Consider the following 27,937-nt stretch of genomic DNA (forward strand, 5'->3'; position numbering starts at 1 on the left):
CGACAGGTGCGGCCGTCTCCCTCACGGCAGGCGCCATGACCGACTCCGAAGCTGGAGCTGATACGACGGCCGGATCGGCCGTAGCCTCAGGCAGGGAAACGGCTGGAGGAATCGGGTTTGTTGAAGCTGGGGCAGCCGTGACAGAAGGAGAGCCGGCAGGAGCAGCTATCCCTGTGGTGTCACTGGGAACAACATGAATCTCCCGGTCGCCTTTCTTCGCCAATTTCTTGACGCTCTTGGAAGGACGAGGAACTTCATCCTCCGGCTCGGCTTCTCGATAAGGGCGTTTGGCGGGAACTGTCCGCTCAGTGGCAATAGTCCTCTTTGTGGGAACCAATTTTTTCACCATCACCACTGCGGCAACCGCTTCCACCTTCCTCGACACACAACCCCCTGAAAAAGCAAAGTAATTAATAATAGAGGGCAAGTAATTGAAATACAAAGGGCAGAAGGACAATATACCTTGGGTCGACTCCTTGGGTTGGGCTGAGGGCGCTGGTCTGGGCCGTTCGCCGAAGACTTTGTTCACCACATCTTCGGCCGAGGCGTCGAAGAAGTCGCAGATGTACTCATCCCACCAATCTCCAAAGGTGTCGGTACCCAAGGATTCAGGAACGGTCAGCCGAAGCCGAAATTTCTTGCACCGATCCTGAAACTCCTACTCCGTTGTCCTGCATTCCCTCTCGAATGAACCAGAAAGGCATCCTCGGCTCAAGAGGGAACGAGAGGCGAGCAGGGGTACGGGGCAACCTTGGAGGTAGCCAAGCTGCCGGGCGACAAAGTGGGGATGGTAAACCTCCTAGCTGGCTCGGCGGGCATCGCAACCAAGGGGGAGATCGCGAGCCAGTACGAATGACCCCCAGTGCTGACGAAGGTCTGCATCCTCGGTCTCGGCCCACGCTGCCGTTGAGAGCCTGATCGAGGCAGGGTACTCCTGGAGCCGGCGCACCAGGAACTCGTCGTTCGAAAGGACGTCGAGGCTGAAGAAGTGTTTAAGGACCTCGTCGGCTCGGTGAGGAAGCGCCGGTCGAGAGGCCAGTTGAGGGCCGAGGGCGGCCGAATGCTGGAAAGCAGGGACCTCGGGCCGAAGAGTGGAAAAGTAGACCTACAGCCAGAGTTGGAAGACCCAGAGGGGTCCGTTCTGGTGCGGGTCAATTTTGTTGATGGTCGCCTCGGCCAAGCAGCGGAAGAGGTTGGCAAGTATAGCCGGGCTGAGCGCCAAAAAGTGACCACTAGCCAGGGCCTGGGCCACCGGCATTTGTTCGACCTGGTACAACAAATGAATTTGTTGTACCAGTAGAAGATGAAGGCTTCATGTTCTCCCTTCCTAAGGCTTTCCTCGCCTCGGCCGGCGAAGTGGAGGATGAGAGTGTTGTAGTTGAAGAAGTTCTTATGAAGCTTCTGAACTTCTTCTTTTGAAGGCTCCCGATCGCCTCGGCTGAGCGTCTCAACGGCCCATTCGTCGAATAGCACCTTTAGGTCGAGAAGAGAGGGGCATTCAGAAAGAGCAGCATCGATTGGGAGACCGGATGGAGAAGTCCCAATGATAGCCGAGATATCAAGGACTGTGGGGCCGAGAGGGCTGAAATGAAGGATCATGGTGTTGGTGGCCGAACACCATAAATTCAGGGTCGCCATAAGCAGCTCATTATCCATGGTAATCTCCATGGTCGAGAGCATGATGGCATCATAGATACCAAGGGTTTTCCACTCTTCGCCGAAGAATGTTCTCATTCGGTCGACCCAGGCGGCCCAGGCTGTGGTGGTCGAGGGCCAAGCTCCTTGAGGCCGAGCCAAGCACCATTTCGACCAATCGAACCCCTGAAGCATGGGTGTTAAGCATTGCTCCTTGAGAAGATTGGTGATGCACGACGGCACTGCGTCTTTGAAGAGTGGGCCCAGAATCTGGTGAGTGGTGGCCATGTCATTTTCGAAGCGTAGCGTCTTGATGGCGCTTCGATCAATGAAATCCTTGCACTTGTTGCACTCGTCGGAAAGCTTTGAAATGAAGGAGGCCATTGGTAGAGAATAGAGAAAGTGGTTTTGAAAAAGGAGAGATTGCAGGAAGATGAACTTGAAGGCGTTGCTTGAACAAACAGGAATGATAAAAGGAAGATTTCGAAATTTCTAAAGGCGTGGGATGCGAATGGCAGAAGTTTGGGTATTTATAGGCTTTTCAGAATGAAGATCAAACGTTTGGTATTCGAAAAGCACTGGTTCGAATTGGGGGGAAATTTAACCGGGAAAGGGTCCCCAATCATTTCGAATATTTTGGGAACCTGCGAGGATAGGATCGAGGTTTCGAGGATCCAGGACGCACGATTGCGTGCGGCGGCGGTTTTAATGCATTAATGAGGAAGAGACGCTTCGGTGGGTGCACATTTTCGAGGGCCATGATTGAAAGCTGTTAAGATCGGCGGAGAATCGACACGTGGCTGTACGTTGGGGGTAACGAGGAGAGTGCAATCATGTCTCATAAATGTGCATAAGTAATGGTCATCAAGGAAAATAAAGTCCGAAAAGCAATAGGCGTTTCCACTTCTTCAAGGTCGAGGCCCGACCAAAGGTTGACAGTCGGTGACCTCAGAAGTAAGGGGGCAATGTTTGGGCCCAAAATAATATTGTTGGGCCGAGCAGCAGGTTGTGCTCGGCCCAAGGCTGTGTCGAATGCTATGGGCCGAGTGATAAATCTCGGGCCAGTTGGCAGGGTTGGTCAAGTCCTATCCTAAGAAGTAGTCCAAATAAACAGAAAGGGTCGAGGAAGTCCTGGTGCGACCAGGATTCCCGGCCGGCAAAGAATAAAGCCTCGGAAAAGGGGAAAGTTCAAAGTCCTAGTGGGAATAGGTTTGTTCGAGGTAAAGTGCAATTCGGTCTCAAGGAATGGGGTGCTATAAATACAAGAAATCATGCAACAAAAAAAGACCTTCAATTCAGCATACAATTGCCCTGCGCAAAACCTCTCAAATACCTTGATATTTTTTTTCCTTTTCTTTTTCTGCCGACACACCTTCAATTTGGATAAACAGCACTGTGGAGGCACCCGGCGAGCACATTCAGTTTGGATAAACAGCACTGTTGCCGCAGAATCAGCCGACCGAGAAGCACCTTCAGTTTGGATAAACAGCACTGTTGCCGCAGAATCAGCCGACCGAGAAGCACCTTCAGTTTGGATAAACAGCACTGCGTCAAGGCCGACCGGTTACCTATCTAAGTCTCAGCTGAGAAGGGTTTTCGAACCCTTGTTGGTAGAGGTCACCTTGCTAGCCTTCCCGGGGTAGTCAAGTGTTACGAATTGCGTCATTCGGCGTACTGGACGCCGAATGATTTTATGATTGGATACTCACAAGTAAGTTTCAGAGTTCGGCATTCCGACGGCCGAACTACATTTACCATCAAGACATACATCACATTTGAGTACCTGTGTCCATATAGTTTGGTCTCGATTCGACGTGCTTATACTCTTACGAATATAATTACAGTGACCCAATTAGGCTCTGACGATTTGTGAACTTCGCAGAATTAGTAGCCTTGTCTTCAGGCTATAGAACCCAGAGACCGAGAGTGTTCCTTCCTTGGTCGCAATCGCAAGATAGAGAAGTCAACAACGCGCTCAACGCGACATCAACGAATTTTACTCCTCAGCCGAGCTCGGCCGACGAGTTGGCACGCCCCGCATTCAACCGAAGGACGTAGTTAGCTTATTAGTTACTCGGCCTGCGCGCCACATAGGTTTTGTAATTTTTAAAGTCAACATTATCCTAAAGAAATAGAAGAGATGATAACAACTATATCAGAACTAACTTTTGTATGCAAAGCAGGTATAACATTGAAAAAAAATGAGAGCAAAAATCTTTATATTTTCCAGACCTTTGTGATAGGCGACTAACTTCACCATTATGAGTGACAGAATTATGACCACAGATTACTATGTCAAATCAATAACTAGCATAAACTAGTCAGTGTTTTTGTGATTTATTTGCTTTTGGATTGTGGTTTTGGTTCAATTTTTTTGTGGATTTGGGTTGCTTTTTAGAAGCAACTCATAGGTGCGTTGTATAGGTTAGCCGTATACTTATTTTTTATAAACTGTGCATAGTATTTGTTAAATACTGTGGCATTTTAAAGTCTTTACTTCTGTAACACTTATATGATACTGTGTATTCGCTTTATTTAATTACAATTTAGGTATGATGGAAAATTTTAAATTTGATTTATGCGTGTTTCATTTTTCTTCTTCTCAGATATCAATCTATCGGTTTTTGGCTGGTGTAGCTATTGATTTGTTCTTTGGATTTTACAATTTCTACACATGATGCAAAAAAGAACTAGGAATAACAAAAAGAATCAGATGCTACAAAATGAGAGTAATTTTGGCACTCCAATTAATGTTTACTGAAAATGTTTGTCATACTGATGATGAGCATACGTTGCTTGAAAGCCTTACATTTGCCGAACAAAGTTTTGTGATGTAACAAGAGTGCGATTCTCACGCTTCAGATATAGATGGCCTTAAAAAAAATTCTGAAGCCCAAAACAAAAGGCAAAAGAAGAAAAGAAAAAGAAAACGCATCCTGCAGCAATATGAATACAGCTGAAGCAACTGTTAGATGAGATCGAATTTGACAATTTTAATCAGACGGATAGGGGTAAGTAAAATGGTGTGTTGATAGCACATCCCAATTATTTTCTCAAGCTAACACACCGCGGAGTAATTACACAACCGCAAGCGAATCAATCTCTTCAAAATGCGTTGCATCGTTACATGAAAAGGAGCCAGTAGTGATCATGTTCTTGAGACGTAATTTTGACCTGAAGTACATGGGCCGCAACCACTTTGTCACCCAAATAAGAAACCGAATAGTGTGCATTACACCGGCTATGACCAGCAAAGCAATCCAAATATAAAAGAATATCAGGTAAATGGGTGTATCCACAGTAGTGTCAGGAGGGGCGATCAAGTTCAGCACAATTAGGTATGTGAGTGCCATGAATGTGAGAGTGACGCACATGGACATCGATAAGAGCCAAGTGCACAACCGACTGTGGAGAGGAAATCCACTAAAGAGCAAAAGGGTGACAGTCAAAGAAGCAAGGAACGAGATGGTATTGCATGTTATGAAACCGGGGAAGTAATTGTTGGGATCATCAGTACCGTAGCTTAACACGGCAGTTCCAGCTTTACATACACTCGTTTCATTGCAAACTGTTATATTACCAAAGGTCGTGTTTGTATCATTATGGTCCCAGACACCACCAGGTGGGTTGACTACGGCTTGAAAAGTCATGGTCGAGATCATCGTAGCCACGACCATCAGCATGCCACGTGTCTCGACCACCCAATTACTCGGATATCTCAACCATTCCATCAATTTTATCCAGCACCTCCTTGCTGGCGTTGATCCCTTTTCCGATGATGCTACTCGTTTGTGAAGCTTCTTTTTCTTCTTCACCCTTCTTGGATTTGGTGATACAACAGCAGTAGCGGCAACATCTGAGTTAGGCTTATCATTTTCATTATTTTCCCTTCTGATTAATCCTGCGTCTATCAAAATCTGTTGAATTTCTAAGCTTCTGCTAAAGTCCTCTCTGGCAACGCAACTGTACTCTAAGATATCTAACATGGTCAGAGACATCCCATTCACACCAATTGCTTCTGCTCTTATAGCATCAACGGAAAGCAGGTAACGTATCGTCTGTAAATAATATATACACTTTATTAATTTGGTGGAAATTATGCTCCTAAGGGGAGCAAACAAAAGAAAGTACACGCATAAATTTGGATTAATCTCAATTTCTTACCTTGAATTTTCTTGATTTTTAACATTTGACGCATCTAGGGGTTTTTTTTTTTTTTTAATCTCAGTTTGGTACTTAATTAAAGTCATAATTCTGTAACACTTTCACAGATTCGTTAAATTTTCCATCAGAAGTTTCGTTAACTGATGATGAAGTGATATCCATGTGGACAATAATTAAGCGCTATGTGTCAATGTGGATCCATACGGATATTAAAAAAATTTAAAAAAAAAAAACACTAAAAACCTAAAAGGGTGAAGGTCATCTAAAAGAAAAAGGAGGTCGTGCAGCTGACCATGAAGGTCTCCGACGACAACCACGGTAGATTCCAGGTCTAGCTTATCGACGTTTGCCTCTTTGTGAAGGATCTTGGATGTGCAGAGGACCAAGCTATCGACAACCTCTACGGGAAACAGGTCGGGCAATTGGGTCGGGTCCAGATTTCTAGATGCCCAATAAAAAACGAACCTGAGGTTCCTAACCCATTCGAGACTAAGCTTTCCGTCGGCCGGCCAACCAACTGGGGTTTTCAGATTAGGCTTTGGCTACGATGGGTTGTCTTCGGATTTGAAGTTGGTGATGGCCGAAGATGCCGAATCGATGACCGGCAACAGTTCTGCTGCAAATACTTCTTGCAACTTTTTGAGATGCAGATCGAAGCAATTCTCTTTTATTCCAGTTGAAAGGGAGGTAAGGTCATCTCCAACTGAAGGGTTCAGAGGATCAGAAGATTAAAAATAGTTTGAAAATCGTCTCTAATCGAAGATCAGGCTAGAGGGTTCGTTAGTCCCACGGAATCTGAAAGGACCAGAGGATTGGCTCGTTCCAACTCATCCCGGGCTGGTCAAAATTTTGCTTAAAACTATCGGATATAACTGACAGGAATAATTTTGTTTATCGCAATAGTGTCGGTTATAACAGACACGAATAGTAACGGCTACATATGAATAATTTTGATTCATCACAACCATGTCGGTTATAACCGATACATATAGTATGAAGAATTTGAATACAACAGCTAGCCATTGTATTCAAATTTTTTATTTATTTATTTTATTTTTATTAATTTAAAGCCTTTTTATTTGTATAACTTCTATTTTACAAAATTTGGTTCATATTTTTTTTAAATTCTATTTTTTTTCCTATAACTTCTATTTTACAAAATTTGATTCAAATCCAACGACTAGTTGACGTCAACTACCAATGGCTAGCTAACGTCACTTAGCCATTGGATTTGAATTTAAGTTGTAGTTTTTAAATAATAAATTATGTTTGGTCCTTTGACCCTCAGTTGAAGACGGTTTTTTGTGACATGGCTAAAACGAGTCTTTTGGCCCTCAGTTGGAGATGAAAGCAAATATAGTCTTGTACTGTTTATTAAAATATTAATATCATAGAAGGCCAGATGGGTAAAACAAGCCCTCTGGCCAGCCCTCGGTTAGAGATAACCTAAGGAAATGGAGTGGGTGGCAGATTTGCGGAAAGGAAACCTATATGCAGAACAAAAAGGAGTGGATTCATTCTACCGCTGCCCCACATGCAGTCGAAGGGAGGGAGATAGAGGCTCAAATTTGCTCATTTGCGATTCCTCCTTAATGTTTATCAGATAACTTAGTTTTTTATTTTTTTTTATTTTTTTAAAATCCACGTGTGTCATATTGACATGTAGCGCTCAATCATTATCCACGTAGATGTCATGTCATCCGTTAACGAAGGTTCTTATGAAAAACTTAACGGATGTGTTAAAATATCCTAGAGTTATAATTTTAGGTATCAAATTGAGACGAAAAATACTTGATGTATCAAATGTTAAAAACCAAAAAATTTCAGAAAACTGAGATTATTTCCATAAACTATATAAAAAGGAGAACAAACAAAAGAAAATTTGCACTTGAATATATCTAAATTACCTATTAATAGAATCTTAATTATCAATCAAAACTATATGAAATTACTATTTTAATCCACTTATAAAAACTAAACAAAAATAAAAGGGTTCATCTCAGTTTACTACCATGAAGTTTATTAGTCTTCAATATTTAGTACATCAAGTTTTTTTTTTCGTCTCAAAATGGTACATAAAGTCATAATTTATGAATAATTTCATACATCTGTTAAGGTTGCTGTTAAATCAGTCGTTAATTAGTGACGTAACAATGGAGCCCACATGAAAATTAAAAAATTAAAAAAAAAGTAGAAATTTTTCAAAAAAACCCATCGTCTTCACTCAATTCCAACCCTCCCTCCATTCTCTCCTGTATGCTCACCCAACCCTCCTTCCTTAAAATGTGCACGATCTAGAACCCTCCTGGATAGGCGAAGATGAACAGGATCGCGGTGAGATCGGTGGTCGGCGGTCTGTGCTGTGCCCAGAACTACACCGTTGCATTTCCATGGCTGTCGTTGTTAGGCTGTTGGACAGTGCTGAGTTCCTGACCCGCCACAGCAACGACGGTTTTAGCAAATCTGGGGCTGGCTTCGAAGTTTCTGGGTTTTGTCTTCTTAAAACCAAATGTGAAGGTTTGAGTTTCAATCGAAGCTCTGTCAGCGGCATGGCTAGGTTTTGTATCAAATAAATTGGAGGTTTGGTTTGTTGATTAAGGGATGTGTGGTGATTCTCAAGAGGGGAGGGGGTAAGGTAGGAGATAATGAAGGAAGGTTGGCTGGGATTGGGGTGGTTTTTTTTGGAAAGGGGGTTGGGGAAAGAGGTAGGACATGATGGTTTTTTTTTTTTTTTTTTAATTTCTACGTGAGCTCATTTTGACGCGTGACATCCAATCATTGTTCACGTATGCGTCGTGTCACCAATTAACGGATGATTTAACACTAACCTCATTAGATGTATAAAAATGTCTCAAAATTATGATTTCAGATACTATTTTGACAGTGACGGAGCTAGAAATCTATGTTAGGAGGAGCCTTTAAGCTAGATGACAGAAATTAAAAAATATATATATATAGTAATATAGTTATTGGAGAACAATTAAAAGTTAATTTTTCTAGCTTTTTAGTTAAAGTCAGAGCCTTAATATTTAGATAAAATTTAGTATTGAGATGATTATGTTATAAAAATAGAGCTTGCTTACAAGTTTCGGTAAAAAAAAAAAAGGGATTTCATATGTTAGATTCAAGTAAAAATTAAGATTATGACTAGCTCAAAAATATTGTAAGATATTTCTTTCAACATAACGTAAAAATTTAAGGTTATGACTAGCTCAAAAGTATTACAAGATATTTCCTTCAACATAACTGAATCTTATTCTTGAATGTATAAACCTTAATTTATATGAACTGATAAAAAAGATAGATGGTTTTTCGTTGTCGACATCTATTATTGGGAGCTTTGAAAATCAATGGCGTCAGCATCAAAGCTAAATTTTATATACGTACCTTAATTTGCCTTAGCATCAAAGCTAAGTGCAGGATGGTCACACTACCATCACAGCAGCCAGCTCTTGAGTTGAGGAACTCGCCATTGCTGTCGTCTCTTTCAACCAACAGTTTCAAGCACTCTAACTGGTTGTGTATAATACACAAGTGCAAAACTGTTTCTTTCGATCTGTTTTCAACTTTGACATAAATGGACTCAGGATTTTTATCAATCAACTTCTGCAGCGCCTCAACTTCTCCATTCATGGCTGCATAGTGAAGAGGGATTCTTCCCTTTTCATCGCAACGCAAGCACGCATCAGCATACACAGATAACAAAGCTTCAACAGTCTCCTTGTGGCCCTCAGCAGAAGCCAAGTGCAGGGCCGTGCGTCCATCGGCGTCCACCCGCTCTGCAAGTTTGGGATTTTTAGTGCAAAGGGCTTTGGTAAACTCAGCGTGGCCGAGCAAAGCCGAAACATGCAAGGGGGTTCCGGTTTTTCTGGTCTGCAGGGATATTCTCCTTAGAATTTCTGGGTCTTTTTCAATCAATCTGTTTAAGTATTCCACATCCCCACTCCGTGATGAATCGTACATTTCTTCTTCATCATGCCGTGTGATCTCCATTGTTTTTTTTTCTCTCTCTTTCTGAACCTTGCTTCACTTAGAAAAATTTTCTGAGAGCGATCGATTATTTGTAATAGCGAACAAAATGCGCGTATATCAAAAACACTCTTATAAGGTTAAATATAAAAGCAATTACAAAACGACTTTAAGGTGATTCGTGCATGGAATGATTCAAACCGTTGAAGCTTGTGTGGAGCTCGCAAATTATCGACGACCAGGACCAGTCCCCATCCTGCATGCAAGTGGCTAAATGTGATACGTATACGTAGCAAAATTATTTTTGTGGAGAAATTTGAATGGAAAACAATAAAGGTTATCCCGAAGTAGTTGATGAACCAATATTTATACTATCTATTTCGTTCTTTTATATTTCCTTTCTTGTAGAGTTTAGTTGGACGTTTTAAGTATTTGTGATAATTTTACCATATTGTGTTTCTATGAGTAGCAAGATCAAATTTGGTAGAAAAGTATGCAAACGATGAAATTTTTGAGTGATTTCAGTTGGAGATGAAAAATACGCAAGGAAACTGTTCGATGAGAGATCAAGAAAAGTAAGGAACAAATGTAATCTACCAATAACAGTAGCAAGAGGTCCGTTATGTTGTGTTTGGTTTGATAGTGTAACTTTCTGAATGCTACAAGGAAATGGCAGCAGCCATTTGTGACTTTGTGTGTGGCTTTCGTTTGTGATAAGGAAGTCTTTGTTAGATTAATGGCCAAGTGGCCAAAACCAACTTTGCTAATAGTGAAAGACAAAAAGAAGGTGGACAACATTATTGTGTCAGCTTTTTAGTTAAAATGGTCTTTGAGATATGCATAACTCCTCATTTTGGTCCTTGAGATTTTAAATCAATAAAAGTGGTCCCTGAGATTGTCCACCATCCATCATTTTGGTCCTTCCGTTAAAAACTCCGTTAAGTGTCCCGAAACTTTTGGCCAGAAGTTTGGGCAATTTTCAAGGGAGAGAACATAGAAGTATCCAAGGGGGAGGGCATCTGGCTCTCCCATGGGAAAAGTTGAACATGGGTTGACAGAAAATCAAGAGAGCTAGAGTGAAAAGTATCCTAGTGAAAGAATTCTTGGGGTAGAGTGAGGCTCTTGGGAAAATTCTGTGAGTGGGTGTACAAGGGATTTGGGACTGGGTTATGTCGATTTAACTCATATGTAGTGAAGAGCAAAATCTCTCCGAGGACGAAGGCAGGATTTTGCCGAGCCTCATAATTTTTTTGGTGTCTTTATTTCTTGTATTTTATTATGTTCAACTGTGGATCTGTATCTTGGTAAGGTAATCTGAATCTTGTTTCTGCACTAGCGAACGGGCCAAGGCACAGCACGTTAAGCATGTTGCTTGAAAGATCTAGGCCTGTTAAGCTTGTGCAGTTCGCTACACCCTGAGGAAACTGGCCCTAGAGTCCCAATTCCAAAAGCTTGATATTTAAAACTTTGCTCTCGTGAGGGTGCCACGAGATGGTGTTGTATCTTATGAAATTGACGAATTTCTCTTGCCAAAGGTAGCCTAACACTGCAGTTCCAGCTATACATTTATTCTCTTCACTGCAAACTATTTCCGAATGAATGGTAGAGTTGGTATTATTACTTTCCCAAACACCACGAGGTGGGTTAACTACGGCTTGAAAAGTCATGGTCGAGATCATCGTAGCCACAACCATCAGCATGCCATGTGTCTCGACCACCCAATTACTCGGATATCTCAAGCGTTTCTTCAATTTTATCCACTACTACCTTGCTGGCATTGATCCCTTTTCCGATGGCTCTACTTGTTTGTGAAGCTTCTTTTTCTTCTTTATCCTTCTTGGTTTTGGTGATTCAACAACAGCAGCAGCGGCAACAGCTGATTTAGGATTTTCATTTTCATTGTGTTCTCTTCTGATTAATCCAGCGTCTATAAAAAATCTGTTGAATTTCTATAAGCTTCTGCTAAAGTCTTCTCTTGCATTGCTACTGTACTCTAAGATATCTGACATGGTCAGAGACATCCCATTCGCACCAATTGCTTCGCCTCTTATAGCATCAACGGAAAGCAGGTAACGTATAGTCTGTAAATAATATATATACATTATTAATTTGGTGAAAATTTTGCTCCTTGGGGAACAAACAAAAGAAAGTTTACACATGAACGTATATTAATGCACGCACCTTAATTTGCCTTCGCATCAAAGCTAAGTGCAGGATGGTCACACCACCATCACAGCCGGCTCTTGAGTTGAGGAACTCACCATTGCTGTCATCTCTTTCAACCAACAGTTTCAAGCACTCTAACTGGTTGTGTATAATACACAAGTGCAAAACTGTTTCTTTCGATCTGTTTTCAACTTTGACATAAATGGACTCAGGATTTTTATCAATCAACTTCTGGAGCACCTCAACTTCTCCTCTCATGGCTGCATAGTGAAGAGGGATTCTTCCTTTCTCGTCACAACGCAAGCAAGCATCAGCATAAACAGATAACAAAGCTTCAACGGTCTCATTGTGGCCCTCAGCAGAAGCCAAGTGCAGAGGCGTGCGTCCATTGGCGTCCACCCGCTCTGCAAGTTTGTGATTGTTAGTGCAAAGGGCTTTGGTAAACTCCGAGTGGCCAAGCAAAGCCGAAACATGCAAGGGGGTTCCGGTTTTTCCGGTCTGGAGGGATATTCCCCTTGGAATGTCTGGGTCTTTTTTGATCGATCTGTTCAAGTATTCTACACCCCCAATCCGTGATGCCTCATACACTTCATCTTCATCATGCCGTCTGATCTCCTTTATTCTCTTTCTCTCTCTCTCTCTCTCTCTCTCTAAACTTTGCTTAACCTAGAAAAAAGTTCAGAGAGTGATTATTTATAACAGCGAACAAAACGCGTTTTTGGTCGTTAGAACAACACCCTCCAATAATACTAGTTAAATTTTTGTTATTGTAGCTAACTAAAGGGCTCAAATTCTAATTTGGCTAGCCACCACTTCCAAGAACACTAGCTATTTTAGCTTAAGTTAAAATATTTTCAAATCTTTGGGTAATACTAGGGAGATCAACTAAAATCTAAAAAGGGTGACCCCGAGCCAACAAGGCTCCCTACTTTGCGAGGGTCCAGGGGGAGGGGGGAAACGTCTATCGTACACAATCTTATCCTTGTTTTGCAAATATGTTGTTTCTACGACCTGAACACATAACCTTTCAGTCACAAACGAGCAACATTTCCACTGCGCCAAGGCTCGCCCTCTACAGAGACTAATTATTTAGACCAAGTTTTGTAAACCATATGACATGGTTGTTGGTGATTGGTTTATCATTTAAGTGTTAATTAACGTGTTTATTTCCTATTGGTAACACATCACAGAGTTTACAAATTTGGTCTAAAAAATTGGTATACCTATATTACAATCTTATAATATATAATTAATAATAATATTCTTTAATAATTATTTATAATATATAATCCGAAATACTTTCATATTTAATTAATAAATAATTTTATTTAGAATTATTTCTTCCTTCCTACCTGTTGTTTCTTGCTCGGTGCTTGTCGCTTCTTCTTGTTTGTTGCTTTGCTTGCTCCTTCTTTCTGCAAGTAAGGAGCTCGGTGGGGAAGGAGAGTGAATGCAGCTGCCAGTTTAGCTTCTTTCGGTTGAATGAGTAGACTACCTTTCCTTTTAAATCACTCGAGTAAACTTCCTAGCTTCTTGCTCTTGTGTTTTAGCTATTATCCATCAATAAAGCAGGTTTCGTCTCATTTTCCGAAAAATCAGTCATACTATTTCACTATAGCTAAGCTAATGATGATACAGGATCTGGATTTGTCTACAGATGATGATGATGTCCATTCCTGGCTTCGATTTATCTATCTCTAGACTTGAAATGGGAGCAAGTTTGAAAAAAGGATCTTAGAGTGTCTAGAGTTGGGTCAGGAGGGTCTCTTAACGCCTTCTTTTTTCTTCTCATCGAAATTATTTCACAAAGACTTACTATGGTACCTAAAATCGGGGCAAGTTTAACCCTAAACTTAGAAACCCAAATTCATCTTCTTCACTTGAAGTCCACAAACAATTCAATTTTATAGTTTTTAATGTTTATCAAAAATTTACCTCTCTCTTTCCTCTTAGCTAAATTTAGATACTCATTTAGCTAGCTCCATAAAGGTTGTTTTTTCTGCATTTTTTGTTAAATTAGCCAAAAAAATCTCATTTAGCTAAGTCGTCGGAGATACTGTCACCCTTCCAAAAGCAGTTTTTTTATAAACACCCAGCCTAAGGTGATTCCCAAATGTCGACATGACTTAATGTGTCTAGATCTTTCAAAGTCAATTAAAAAGGGACAGTTTAAAGAGATTCGCGTGTTTCTGCGTGGACCCCTAAAAATAACCCACTCTTTCACATTTTAAATCCTAGCAACTTGGGCTTTATGTTTGAAAAAATCATTCGAGTCTAGATTGAGCAAAATTAGATGAGCTCTTTTTTAGTTTAATTCTAACTTGAAAGTTGGTTTGAAAGTACTTTTAAAGTAACTCAAAGCGGCTTTCAACTAATTAATTTAAATACAATTCCAAACAAGTCCTGATATTATTTTAGCTATGCTTGAACTTGGTACTCAACTTAGTTTGGCTCAACTCATTTATAACTGGAGTTCATCGTAATTGAACCCATTAGCAAGCTCAACCATCATATTTTTCAAACCTAACAACAATTTGGGGCTGAAATGCAGTTGTACAACTTGGAAATGCTTCTTCTCCAAGACCCAATCCAATCAACGAACTTAGCCACGGACAATCGTGTACAGAGCCAGCTGCTAAGCCAGAAGCTAGTCGCAACCAAAGAGCACAACCCTCTACGGCGGTGGTACAGGAGGCTGGCCTACTTCATGGAGGACAATTGGAGGAGGATTTGGGTCATTGCCCTATGGATTTCAATCTGTTTGGGCTTGTACACTTGGAAATTTGTCCAGTATAAGAATCGGGCCGTCTTTGATGTAATGGGCTATTGTGTGTCCACTGCTAAGGGTGGAGCTGGGACCCTCAAGTTCAACACGGCCCTAATTCTTCTACCAGTTTCTAGAAATTCAATTACTTGGCTAAGAAGCAATACGGTAATACCAATTTAGGGGTTGTCCCCTTTGATGACAATATCAATTTTCATAAGGTAAGATGCTAAAAATTACTATATAGGTGTCCTCGATTAATGTGATCAACAAATATGATACATGTCGACATATTTTAGTGGTTACAATGATATTGACGCATTATCGATAACACTTGCAACATGTTCTTTAATAAGACAAAATGTTTATTTCATAGTATGACTAATACAGTTGGTCTTAAATTATTAGGTGATTGCATTTGGTATCCTGGTTGGAGTAGGGCTACATGCCGATTCACATTTGACATGCGACTTTCCAAGACTATTACACTTTACTGACAATGAATACAAGCCGATGAAGCCGTTTTTCGGGACCAAACGGCCAGACGACTACTGGTGGTTCGTGAGAGGCACTGAGGGCTAGACTGGGGTGGTGATGGTGGTGCTAATGCTTGTGATCTACATGTTAGCAAAACCATGGTTCCGTCGCAACAGGCTTACCCTCCCTAAAACCCTAAAGAAACTAACTGGGTTCAACGCCTTTTGGTACTCCCACCATCTATTTGTCATAGTCTACATCCTCTTTATCATCCATGGATACCTTCTGTATTTATCCAAGAATTGAGAGAAGAAGACGGTAAGTGACTCATAAGTTACAAGTGTACTACCACTCAAATAACAACAACCATAGTATGAGTATATTGTCACTGTGACATTTTGTACCAGTGATCTATTGACACGGATGGTACAATGGCGGTATAATCATGCAATGTCCATGTCTAGCTAGCGCATGAATTGAATTGTAGTCTGCAGGCTTTTGCTTTTTCATTGATGATTTATAACCTTGCTATGTTCATGTATTGTCACAGACGTGGATGTATTTGGCTGTTCCAATCCTACTCTACGCATGTGAGCGCTTAATTCGTGCATTCAGGTCTCGCTATGAAACTGTTAAAATTTCGAAGTTACGTTCGAAAGTTGATCAACTTCTTTCCCACCACGAACATTTTTATGAAAAGATAAATACACACCTACTTCAATCTAAGATCACAATTTATTGTTTGTGTCAAATCTTGGATTGTGTTGGTGGAGATATTTTTAAGTGTCTACGGAACACGACATGCTATATTAAAACCATCTCCAACCTTTGGCTTAAAACCTAAAATTTTTAGCCCAGAAAATTTAGGTTTTAACTCAGAAATAGTTTTTCTACTCTAACCATTTTGGCCTAAAATTTTAGCCATAGATTATTAAAGAATGAATTTAGGCTAAATTTTTTTTTTAAATTTACTTTAAAAAGAATTATGTAGACTATCCTAAATTAATTTTATGAATATTTTAACCTAAAAATATTTAAATTCCGATAAACATTGAAAAAAACACTAAACCAACACATGAAACTCATGAAACAGTATAGAAGAATATAAAACACATGAAACACATAATTTTAACCGTTGAATTTAAATTTGGACCATTAGATCTTTCTTTTACCGTTAGATTTGATCATATTCGATCTCAATCATTGGATTCAATAAATATATAAATATAAAACAAAAATATTAACTAAATTAAATGTAAACCGTTGGATAACCAACGACCCATTTAAATGTGTGCCGTTAGGCTCAATTTTATTGGCAGACAAGTGGGAGAGTGGGTGGGGGCTTCACTACTAATCTTGGTCTAAATCTGGCTTTTTTTTAGGTTTTAGGTTTTAGGTCCAAATTAGAACTTGGGGTGGAATGGATTGGAGGAGGAATAAAAGGGGAATTATAGGTTTTAGGTCATGGGTTAGAGTTGGTAAGTGCTATAATTTAAGTGGGGGTAATGCAGGAAATCAAAAGTTTAAACTAAATTTGTAAACCAAATAACGTACGTCACCAATAAGAAGCAAACACGTTGATCGTTACTTTGTTAATAACCCTATCATCTACAACCACATCATTTGATTTGCAAATTTGGTTAAAAAAAATTTTGTCTTCCTAGCATTACCCTTTCAATGATTGGATATTTGAAAAATAAAATTTCCAACTACTTCTATTTATGACACTTTATGTATTAAGCTGTGTTTCCAACACACAAAAATTTCTCTGTGTTGGTGAAGAATTCATATCTTTGATTAATGTTTCAGGTTGCAGTTTATCCGGGGAATGTTTTGGCCCTGCATCACTACTGGGGAATATATCTATGTGAAGATATCTCCCCATTTCAATGGTAATTTTCGGTACATATAGTTTTCGTCATCGTTAATATTTAGTCTTCCAGTACTTAATTAGTTTCAAAATTTTTAGAGGAAATTTTAAGCTCAAATCTTATGAACGATAATTGTTGATAAAAAACATAAAGCTGACTATTGTGAGAATTGACGTGTGTTTTATAGGCATCCCTTCTCGGTTACTTCGGCTCCTGGAGACGACTACATAAGCATTCATATTCGAACAAATTTTCTCTAAGGTAATTTCATGTGTATAAACATCACTGATTTGGTTGATTTCTTGTACATATTGTTAGAAAATACTAGTATTTTAGGTATTATATTGTTTGGGTTTTCTTATAAGTTTAGTTTGGGCCTAACCTGTTAGTATTAGGATTAGGTTTGTTCGTTATAAATAGCATGCTTGTTATTCAGTTGAGAATAAATTAGTCAAGATGTAGCCTATTGCGGTTTTGTAACCGTTTTGACATTCTTGTTTATTAATATATTCTTATTATTTTGTAATCTTATTTGTAGCACACTTTGATATTCAACTTGGTATGTTTGATCCTTTGGAGTTGAATCTGTTCTTGGTGGCTAGTTTGTTTTTTAGTTTGCTCGGTATCAGTTTTGTTTTAAAAAAAAATGGTTTGCGTCTGTTTGCCCCAGCCTGCTAGTACCATCGGTGCTGCTCAACCGGCACCAGCCTGACCACTACCAGATCGACCCACCTCTGACCTACACTGTCGCCCGCCTCATCTATTCTTGCCTGTACCACCGCTGCTGCTCGACAACCACGAACCAGCACTTGTTTTTGACGAAGTCCAGACCCGAGAACCACAAACTCGGATCGAGTTCGTCTTCGCCCTGCACTTTGCCGTAGTCTCGTACCCGCAGTCGACTCCCATGAGTCGGATCTGTCGAACCACTGCAATCCTACCGCTGCTAGTTTGAAAACCTTCTTCTTGCTGTTTTTGTTGGTCCGATGATTGCTGCACTAGTTTGCAGTTGCACAGAAGAGAAGCGAAGAAGGATACAGAAAAAAGAGCAAAAAAAAAAAAAAAAAAAAAAGTAGAAAAGAAAAAGGGAAAAAATGGTTAAGTTTGTTTTATGGTCACACAAGTTGTTGGCTTGTTTGATATTGTTTTGTGACCGTAACTCGAGTGCTTGGAATTGTGATCACTTGAGTGATAGTGTTTGTGTTTATTCGTTCATTGCTAATATTGAGATATGAATATTGTATTTTTTAGGTGTGTCAGCTTCCATCTATTGAAAGCAATATCAAACCTAGATAATTTTGCAGTACTTGTATTTAGTGAATAATAAAGTTTGTCGTTCATGAACACATAAATTTCAGAATTTTATCTGTATATTATATCAACAACTGACAACTGCACACAATGACTATCAATTTTGTTGTCGGATTTAACTTAAGCATGTATTAGCAGGATGCCTGGACTCCTGATTGATGCTCCATATGTTGCATCAGCACAAGACTACAAAAAATACGAAGCCCTCCTACTTGTAGGCCTTGGCATTGGTGCCACTCCACTAATAAGCATTCTCAAAGACGTGCTTGGCAACAATATTAAGCACCAAAAGGAAGTTGAAGATAATCAAGGGATCAAATACAACAAAAGGACTTTTGTCACCCAAAGAGCTTACTTCTACTGCATGGATCACGAGAGAGCAAGGCTCGTTTGAGTGGTTTAGGGTGTGATGAATGAGGTGGCTGGAACTCATATAGATGGTGTGATTGAGCTCCATAACTACTGCACAAGAGTGTATGAAGAAGGAGATGCTCGATCGGCTCTTACCACAATGCTTCAATCTCTTAATCATGCCAAAAACGGCATCAACGTAGTTTCGGGTACAAGGGTTAAGACTCATTTTCCTAAATCGAATTGGCGTGACATTTTTAAGCGTGTCGCAATTAAGCACACTGATCAACGAGTTGGTAAGTACATTTAATATAACTTTAATGGAACGTTGTCTGGTTAGACTATCTGCTAATCATGGGGTTTAAGTGAATTGAGATCATTAATTATATTAGTTCATGCTAAAACGTATGGTTTTACCTAACATGTGTGTTACTTAAGCATTGTCTTTTTATTAAAATTTAACAAAAACAAGGTTAAAAATTGTTTTTCTTGCTTTGCTTTTAGAAAAGTGATTTCCGCATATTTCATATTCTCAATTTATCCTTCTGCAAGTCCGTGTGTATCTTTTAACTTTTAGATTGAACAAATAAAAGAAAATTGTATCTTTTAACTTTTAGATTGAACAAATGAAAGAAAAATTAACATAAAAAAAATAGCAAATACGAATAGAACGAGAAAAAACGTGTGTAACTCTCCCTCTTTACTGTAAATATTCGAAGTATTAAGTTCGTTTTCATGTGTCCTTTTGCTGAAGGAGTATTTTACTGTGGTGCACATGGATCAGTAGGGGAGTTAAAGAGGTTAGCTCAGGATTTTTCCAGAAAAACCGAGACCAAGTTTGATTTCCATGAAGAAAACTTTTAAATTAACTTCCTTATTGAACTTCCCCTTTTGGGTATAAATGTAATGGCCAAGCAATTAAGTAATGATCTCAGATTCATATAAATTAATTCTATATTTTTATTATTTTTAATTTCAATTTTCCAATTGTATGGTTGCATTTTGGGCGTAACGATCCTCACCCATTCGGAGGAAGGTAGGTGCTTCACACGTGACCATTATTAAAGAGCTAATCTCACCTAATTTTTTTTAAGTTCATTTGAAAGATAATAATAATAATATTACGCATGATGAAGTTTTGTTTAAGTTTTATACTTGTAAGTGAAAGGTCTTAAATTCAATTCTCGTCAAAGATGAATTTGAACCAAATTATTGCTAGCATATTGTGATGCTTAGCTGACTCCCACCCCCTCAATGTATATAATATCTCATCTGTTAAAAAATGCCTAATTCTTGCATTATTATGATAAACCGTTGGCAAATTAACTCTAAACAAATGTTTTGGAAAAGCAGATTTAAAAGGCATTCTCAGTGCCTTCTAATTGGAAAGCTGTTCCTACAGCCCATAGGTACCAAATTAAGCAATTCATGTTAAAAAGCTTCTTGTTTTATTTATTTGTTTGTAAAAAAATAGTATCCTTTTCTTCAAGCTAACCAATGGACCACTAAAATATGAGATAATGATTTATATGTAAAGAGTTTACTGTCACCGTGATATCTGATCAATCCAATAGTAAAATATTATGTGTGAATTTATCTTCTTATGACATTGCATTTTTTTAATCGAGACGCTACATGACAATAAATGCGTTTAATATAAGTTTCTTTCCAAATCTAAGGAGTTTGTTGTAATCGAGAGATAACTCCGATAATATAGTATAATCTCTTTAAAAAAAAAGACTTGCATGAAACAAGAACGTCGATATAACTTGGTCTCAAACCTGTCAAGGTGGTTATGTATATGTTAAAACACATTGTGACACCAACACGTGAAAGATTAGAACAATATCACATTGACAGTCATGTTTTATATATATAATCCACCCTACTCTTAGAAGCTAGTGTTGAATAAGAAGAGTATCCAAGATAACTCTAATGATCCCAAGAAGAAGAAAATAGAACACACTCTTAAAGAAAGCTCACAAAACAAACTAATTAGCAAAGCTTTTCTTATTTAGCTCTAGGCTTTGTTTTTCCTTGGATGATTTACAATGCTTGAGAACTTAGGTATTTATAGCAAACCAAATGATTAAACTAAGATTATTTATTACCACACAAAACACATTAATTGCACCTAATAATTTTTATTCAACCATACCTAACATTGCCTAACTTTGACATTGATTTTCAACACTCCCCCTCAATGTCAGCTCTCATTCTTTGCACTGTGCTGAGCAGACAGCGAAAATTTTCGAGCTTGCCTGTACTTAAACTTTTTGTGAACAAGTCCGCAACTTGATCATTCGTCTTGACTTGTCTCATCTCAATCTTTTCTTGTAGAACCTTTTCTCTGATAAAGTGGTAGTGCACTTCCACATGTTTAGTTCTTGCATGAAAGACTGGATTTTCCGCCAAGCGAATGGCCGATTGGTTATCACAGTACAATGGTACTGGATAATATACTGGTTGATGTAGATCACTCATCAACTGTACCAGCCATGCATTCTCTTTAGCTGCCATTGCTGCTGCTCTATACTCTGCTTCTGTGGTTGACAAAGATACCGTTGGCTGTCTCTTGCTACACCAAGAGATGGTTCCAGAACCAAGCTTAAACACATACCCATTTGTTGATCTCCTGGTGTCATGATCTCCCGCATAGTCAGCATCACAGTAACCAACTAACTTGCAGTCTTCACCTTTCTTGTACAAAAGACCATAGTCAATTGTACTCTTCACATATCTCAGTATTCGTCGAACTGCTTCCAAGTGAGGCTTCTTTGGATTTTGCATGTACCGACTCATCACACCAACTGCATAAGAAATGTCAGGTCGAGTCAAGGTTAAGTAGATCAGACTACCTACCAATTGTCGATACATCGTCGCATCTTCCAAATCTTTTCCTTCATGTGCACTCATTTTGACATTTGGCTCCATCGGCGTAGAGATCAGCTTGCATTCGAGCATTCCGAACCTCTTCAATAAATCTTTGGAATACTTCTATTGACAGAGAAATATTCCTTCTTGTGTGCGATCAACCTCTAGACCAAGGAAGTGCTTGAGTTGGCCAAGTTCCTTCATCTGGAAACGGACTGATAAATTCTCCTTCGTCTGAAGAATTTCTGCCCCATCATCACCGGTTATCATTAAGTCATCCACATACACTAGCACAATAGCTAGCTTTCCTTCATTGGTTTTGACAAACAAGCTGGAATCTGCAGGTGTTACTGAATAACCACTTTGTGTTAGAAACTCTGCAATCTTACCGTACCACGCTCTTGGTGCTTGTTTCAAACCGTAGAGTGCTTTCCTTAACTTGCACACGTACTTAGGATGAGCTTCGCTTTTAAAGCCCATTGGCTGCATCATGTAGATCTCCCGATCCAGCTCTCCATGAAGAAAAGCATTCTTTACATCCATCTGCCACATATTCCAGTCTTTGTTGGCTGCAAGTGCAAGTAAGACTCGTACTGTTGTAAGCTTCGCCACTGGACTAAACGTTTCATCATAGTCTAGTCCGTACTGTTGAGAGAAACCACGAGCTACCAATCGTGCCTTGTACCTCTCGATTGACCCATCTGGACGACGCTTTATCTTGTAAACCCACTTGTAGGATATGGGTTTCACATCTCTTGACTTTGGCACGAGATCCCAAGTCTGATTTTGCTGAAGTGCATCAAGCTCTTCTTTCATAGCTGTCATCCACTCAGAACTCTGTGATGCTTCTTCGAACATCTCAGGTTCTGTTGCTTCTTCAATTATGGCTGCATTGGCGTATTTGGGATTTGGTCTCCGTGCTCTTGTTGACCTCCTTAGTTGTGATCGTGGAGTTGATACTTCCACTTCACTAGGTCTATCTTCTTCTGGTTGTTGATATATGTTAGCTTGGCAAGGGTTTTGGGGCACTGCTTGCTTAACATCATCACCATCAAGCAAATCTTCAGACTCATCAGGTCTCGACTGGATTCGAACAATTTGCTCCCCTATCTTTTGCTGCAACTTATCTTTTATCTCTCTTGAATCAGGCAACGCCTCCTTTTCTGAGCACCACCAAGAAGATGCTTCAGCATCCCATTCTTCATCCATAGCTAGATATGCTATGGCGTCCCAATCATCTTCACTTTTCTTCTCTAAGTTGACAACATTACTTTCTGCAGGCCTTTTGAACCAGCAATCCTTCGCCATGTGGCCATTCTTTCCACAATTGTAACACTTGCCCTCAAATCTTTTATTATTCTGGGACTGACCACGGTTGCCGTGATACTTCGGAGCTCCCCCTGGCCGAGAACTCCCTCCTCCTTGATGACCTTTTTCCTTGTCACCATTTCTTTTAGATCCACCACCAGCACGCTGCTTAAAGTTGCCTTTACTTTTGGTGTAGAGCGCTTCCTCCTCACCTTTTAACGAGACCCCTCCCATTTGCTTTGCCAAAGCTTCTTGATCGGCAAGCAAATTCTCGAACTCAACAAGCGATGGTTGTGTCGGCCATCCTTGTATAGCGGCAATGAACCCTCGATATTCGGGTCTCAAACCATGGATAATTATTCTCTTCATCCTGGTTTCCCCAATAGGAGTTGTTGGATCTAATTCTGAAATTTCGCGGCATATCGACTTCACCTTGTGAAAGTACTGGGCAATCGTCATATCGCGTTGTACCATCGATAGCAGCTCATTCTCGAGAAGTTGCAATTTTGTATCGTTCCTCTTCGAAAAGAGTGTAACAAAAGTGTCCCATGCTTCCTTTGGCGTTTTAGCATCCCGAATGTGCTCCATCATTTCTTCTTCTATTGTGGTCTTTAAGACAAACATTGATTTGCCTGCTTTAATTTTCCACTTCCGCAAGACGCCGTTAGCATCTTCCGCTGCCGGTTGTGTAACTTCACTACCACCGACAACTTCCCACAAGTCTTGACCTTGAAGGTAAGACTCTATACACGTTGCCCACGTGTTATAGTTTTGGTTGTTGAGCTTCTTGATTCCTCCAACAACTTGAAGATCACCCATCGTATCGGCAAGACTTTGACTACACCGAACAAGCTTGAGTGACTACCGTGCAGAGTAATACACTACTCTCGACACAAAGAAGCTCCCTCTCAAGGTTTGTGATAACCCCAGCAATAATCTCAAGAAATCTTTTCTGATGTGGAAGATCAGTCAAAACTGCAACCACAGAGCATACTCGGGATTTCAAGAGACTTTACAACCAATGCTCTACCAAGAACGATCCCTGACCGACTTGGCTCTGATACCAATTGTTGAATAAGAAGAGTATCCAAGATAACTCTAATGATCCCAAGAAGAAGAAAATAGAACACACTCTTAAAGAAAGCTCACAAAACAAACTAATTAGCAAAGCTTTTCTTATTTAGCTCTAGGCTTTGTTTTTCCTTGGATGATTTACAATGCTTGAGAACTTAGGTATTTATAGCAAACCAAATGATTAAACTAAGATTATTTATTACCACACAAAACACATTAATTGCACCTAATAATTTTTATTCAACCATACCTAACATTGCCTAACTTTCCTTGCCTAACTTTGACATTGATTTTCAACAGCTAGATCATCAAGAAACATTTCACTATAAAATTATACTAAACTGTATCTCTATTCTATCGCGCGTGTTGTATGAAAAGAAGTTAAAACCCATAACCTAATTAACACAAAATTTTGTAGGACACTTTGCCAATGGCCATGGAGAATCAAGCTTCTACCCAGAAGAAAAAAGCATGCAATTGACCTCCATCATTGGCACCAAAAAGTGTAACTTGGGTTAATGATGATTTTTGCTAGTTATCTCCAGTCCAGCATGATGGTTCAGATACTTCTCCCCAAAAACCAAGACCCAATGATAGAATCTTCGCAACCGAGCCAAATCACTCCATTCTTAATATCTGATTAAAGTTTTAATTGCAAAAAAGAAAGATTTGGTAAGAACATTGAATGTTTTATTATTCTGAACCTTCCTCATTTCAATGACAAGTAATATGATTTGGTATTAAAAAATGGACAAGTACTAACTAGTCAGTACCTATTATACTCACTATAATTTGTGACCCAATAAGATAGTATTTTCCCAAACCTTTTGCTATGTTGATAACCAAACACCTGCCTTTCTCCTACCATTACCCCTGCCTTGGCAAATCTGCAAACTCGAAGCCCTTCGTCGATCCCATCGCAGCCTTCTCCTCCAACCTCCTCCGTCGAATCCATCCTCGTCGTCTCCACCCAACCTTCTCCCTCATCTCTCTTCCTCTGAAAATCCGACACCTTCGTCTGCAAATCCCGACCAAACCAGCACCTGACCCTCGATTTGCCGCGGAGAGGGGCTGGTGGAAATATTCGGGCTATAATCGACGGAAAGCTTGCAGGAAGGAGTATGTGTGCCTTCACGGAGGAGAGACGAAAAGGAGTCTGAGGTCTGTAGCGTTGGCAGGGAGGAAGAAGAAAGGTTGTGTTTGGCCACAGGTTTAAGAGAAAAGTTTGTGTTTGGTTACAGTGATGTGAGAAAGTATAAATAAACAGGTGTTGTAATTTTATTTGGCCACATGTTATGATGAGTAAATTGGTTACTGACTAATCAGTATCTAAGTACTTTTTAAAAAAAATTAAATTCGACCAAAAAAGTTTAAAAATTTTAAAATTACAGTGACACCCCACCGACTCGCACCGAGCACCAACTTCAAGGGATCACACTGTAATTTCCAATGTGCGACTCAATTCCCCCTCAGCTACTCGATCTTTCCCTCCATCATAAATCCCCGTCACTTCCTTCTGAAGCATTATCAGTTGCCACACTCATTGCAAACCCCCACCCCACCCCTCTCTCTCTCTCTCTCCTCTCTCTCTCTCTCCAAAAACCAAGAGATCTCTCTCAAAAAACCAAGAGTTGCTTACTCTTTCTGATTCTGTCCAATGCCTACAGCTGAAGCTAAACCAGAACAACCGAAAGGAAGTGAAGAAGTTTCCCAACGCCCTCTCAACTACAAGGTAATTAGAAATTCTAAGAACACCAGCTCTGTTATTTTTCAGAAAAAGGTTTCAACTTCCAGATTTTTCTAACTTCTTTTCTGTTTTGCAGATTTGGGTTTTGAAAGTCCCTATCCACTGTGAAGGCTGCAAGAAAAAGGTCGCAAAAATCTTGAAAAAAATCGATGGTAAAAACCTTAAAAATCCCTCTGATGTTATTAACCTATTTTTGTAGTTTTTTAATCGTACGGTTCTTATTGATTCGATGGTTTCTGATTTGCATGTCTCGTTTCATCAATTTTTTCAGTTACAGACTTACACTTCAGCTCAAATTTCTCAATTTTTTCAACATGGGTTTTGATTTTTATTGTGTTTTTATTGCTTTAATTTAAAATATATGTGATTTTTTATGATTTTTTTTGGTGGGTTTTCAGGGGTTTACAAAACAGAGTTTGACGGGAACATCGGAAAGGAAAACAAAGTTACAGTGACTGGAAACGTGGAGCCGGAGATTTTGATCAGGAAACTGGCTAAGGGAGGGAAATATGCAGAGATGTGGCCTTGTCAGAAGGCTAACAACAGCAATAATTCAAATGACAAGAAGAAAAATAAGGAGAAACAGCAAGGCGAAGATACCCAAGGGTCCGAGGACGGCAACTATGGCGGAACTGGAGGCGGCGGTAATTGTGATGATGAAAGGGAGACGGTTGAGGCTGAAGTTGTTCAAGTTCAGGATAATAGTGGTAAGAAGAAAAATAAAGGTGGTAGCGGCGCGGGTGGGAGTAAGACCGCTGAGGGGGTTAATGCTGTGAAAGTGAATGAGGGGGGTGGTGTACCGGCGAAATCCGGCGGCGGTGGAAAGGGTAAAGAGGTGAAGGTTGAGGTGGTGAAGCAGGGGAAGCCTGTGAACATGTCTGAACAGCCGGCTGCGGTGAAGAAGTGTTTTGGTGGGGATGACGATGAAGATGACAGTAATTGTGAGGTTGATAAAAGTGGAGGCGGCGGCGGCGCTAGTAGCAGTGGAACTAAGAAGAACAAGAAGGGGCCAAGTGGGAAGGCCAATCCTGATGATTCAGATGAGGTTGAACAATGTGGTGATGCTGCTCCACGCACTGGATCACCACCAAATCATGGTAATGTACCACGTGGGCCTCCTATGCCTCAGGGGCCTTACCCTTACATGCTTCCATCTGGTACTCAAGGCCCTAATTTTGCTCCAGCTCTTGCTCCGGCTCCGGCTTCAGCACCAGCTCCAGCCAATCACATGGCTCCACATCAGCAGATCTATGAGTACCAGTACCCCAGGCAGAACTACAACGGGCTTCCCCTCCAAGCTATGAACTTCAATACGGCCTACCCCGCCAGGAGCTACGGTGCATCCCAGTATGCTGCCCCACTACCTCACGCACACTCTTACACTTATGCGTCTCAAAGTGTGGCAGCTGAGAGTGAGCTCAGGTCCTATCATTCGGACTCGTATCCGCAGTATTACCCGTCGTCGCCGGAGTATAATTCGCCGCAGCAATCCGATTCCTTCGTGCTGTTCAGCGACGAGAATCCGAACGGGTGCAGCATTATGTGAAGCATTGTGTGGCAGCGGCAGCATTCTGGCAGCGTTCTGACAGCATGGTGTTGGAAGTGTTATACTACTTGTACAAGTGCTTTTGGAGAAGACTCTTGTAGTGGGTTAGTGGGGAAGGATAAATGGGTTGTTAATTAAAACAACAATATTACTTTCACTTCGGTATCCTATCACGGAAATATACATTATTGTGAATATATAGAAAGAAAAAAATAAAATAAAGATGCAATAAATTACAGGAGATATGAAGTCATACTCTAACAAGAAGTAGAAAATTATTAGGAACAAAAATCAATTAATGCAACTCCTAAGATAAACAAAAGTTTGAAAGCTCCGAAAGATTATGTGCAAAAGCTGCAACTGTAAAAGGCAGACAAAAATTTTGCCCAATGTGAGAAAAACGAAAATATATGGAAGAGAGAATGGTACAATAATTTGTCCAATCAACTGATAAACGTCAAGGCACCTTTGAAGGTTCGTTTGAAAGAAAATGCAATGCCAAAGAAGAATTACACTCAATATAAAGAGAATGTCAGCCTTTCTTCAAAGCTGTATAAACAGCATGAATTATAGCTCTAGTGGTTCGTCTATTAGGGTTTTACTGGTAGTTGGTCTTTATATCCAACTCTAGTTTAGTTATCTACTAGGGTTTCAGTATCCATATTAAAAAAGCTGTTAAC

The 27,937-nt window shown here is 40.1% G+C and overlaps 2 protein-coding genes and 2 pseudogenes across 2 annotated transcripts; 2 read left to right on the top strand and 2 right to left on the bottom strand.

Moving 5' to 3' along the window:
- Window positions 1-4,259: 4,259 nt before the first annotated feature.
- LOC137744058 (ankyrin repeat-containing protein ITN1-like) lies at window positions 4,260-9,878 on the bottom strand. The gene is made up of 2 exons (XM_068483917.1): window positions 9,187-9,878; window positions 4,260-5,693 (listed from the first exon to the last, which is right to left on the bottom strand). The coding sequence occupies exons 1-2, from the start codon at window positions 9,790-9,792 to the stop codon at window positions 4,713-4,715; spliced, it is 1,587 nt and encodes a 528-aa protein (XP_068340018.1). The 5' UTR covers window positions 9,793-9,878; the 3' UTR covers window positions 4,260-4,712.
- Window positions 9,879-11,198: 1,320 nt separating this feature from the next.
- On the bottom strand, window positions 11,199-12,982 carry LOC137745489 (ankyrin repeat-containing protein ITN1-like; annotated as a pseudogene).
- A 1,497-nt stretch (window positions 12,983-14,479) lies between these two features.
- On the top strand, window positions 14,480-19,018 carry LOC137745490 (respiratory burst oxidase homolog protein B-like; annotated as a pseudogene).
- A 5,748-nt stretch (window positions 19,019-24,766) lies between these two features.
- Window positions 24,767-27,493, top strand: LOC137746294 (heavy metal-associated isoprenylated plant protein 36-like). Its single transcript, XM_068486371.1, has 3 exons — window positions 24,767-25,696; window positions 25,788-25,863; window positions 26,110-27,493. Exons 1-3 carry the CDS (start codon window positions 25,622-25,624, stop codon window positions 27,255-27,257), a joined length of 1,299 nt encoding a protein of 432 aa, XP_068342472.1. The 5' UTR covers window positions 24,767-25,621; the 3' UTR covers window positions 27,258-27,493.
- The last annotated feature ends 444 nt before the right edge of the window (window positions 27,494-27,937 follow it).

The sequence above is a fragment of the Pyrus communis genome, chromosome 9, assembly GCF_963583255.1.
Source record: "Pyrus communis chromosome 9, drPyrComm1.1, whole genome shotgun sequence".
NCBI classification, from domain to species: domain Eukaryota; kingdom Viridiplantae; phylum Streptophyta; class Magnoliopsida; order Rosales; family Rosaceae; genus Pyrus; species Pyrus communis.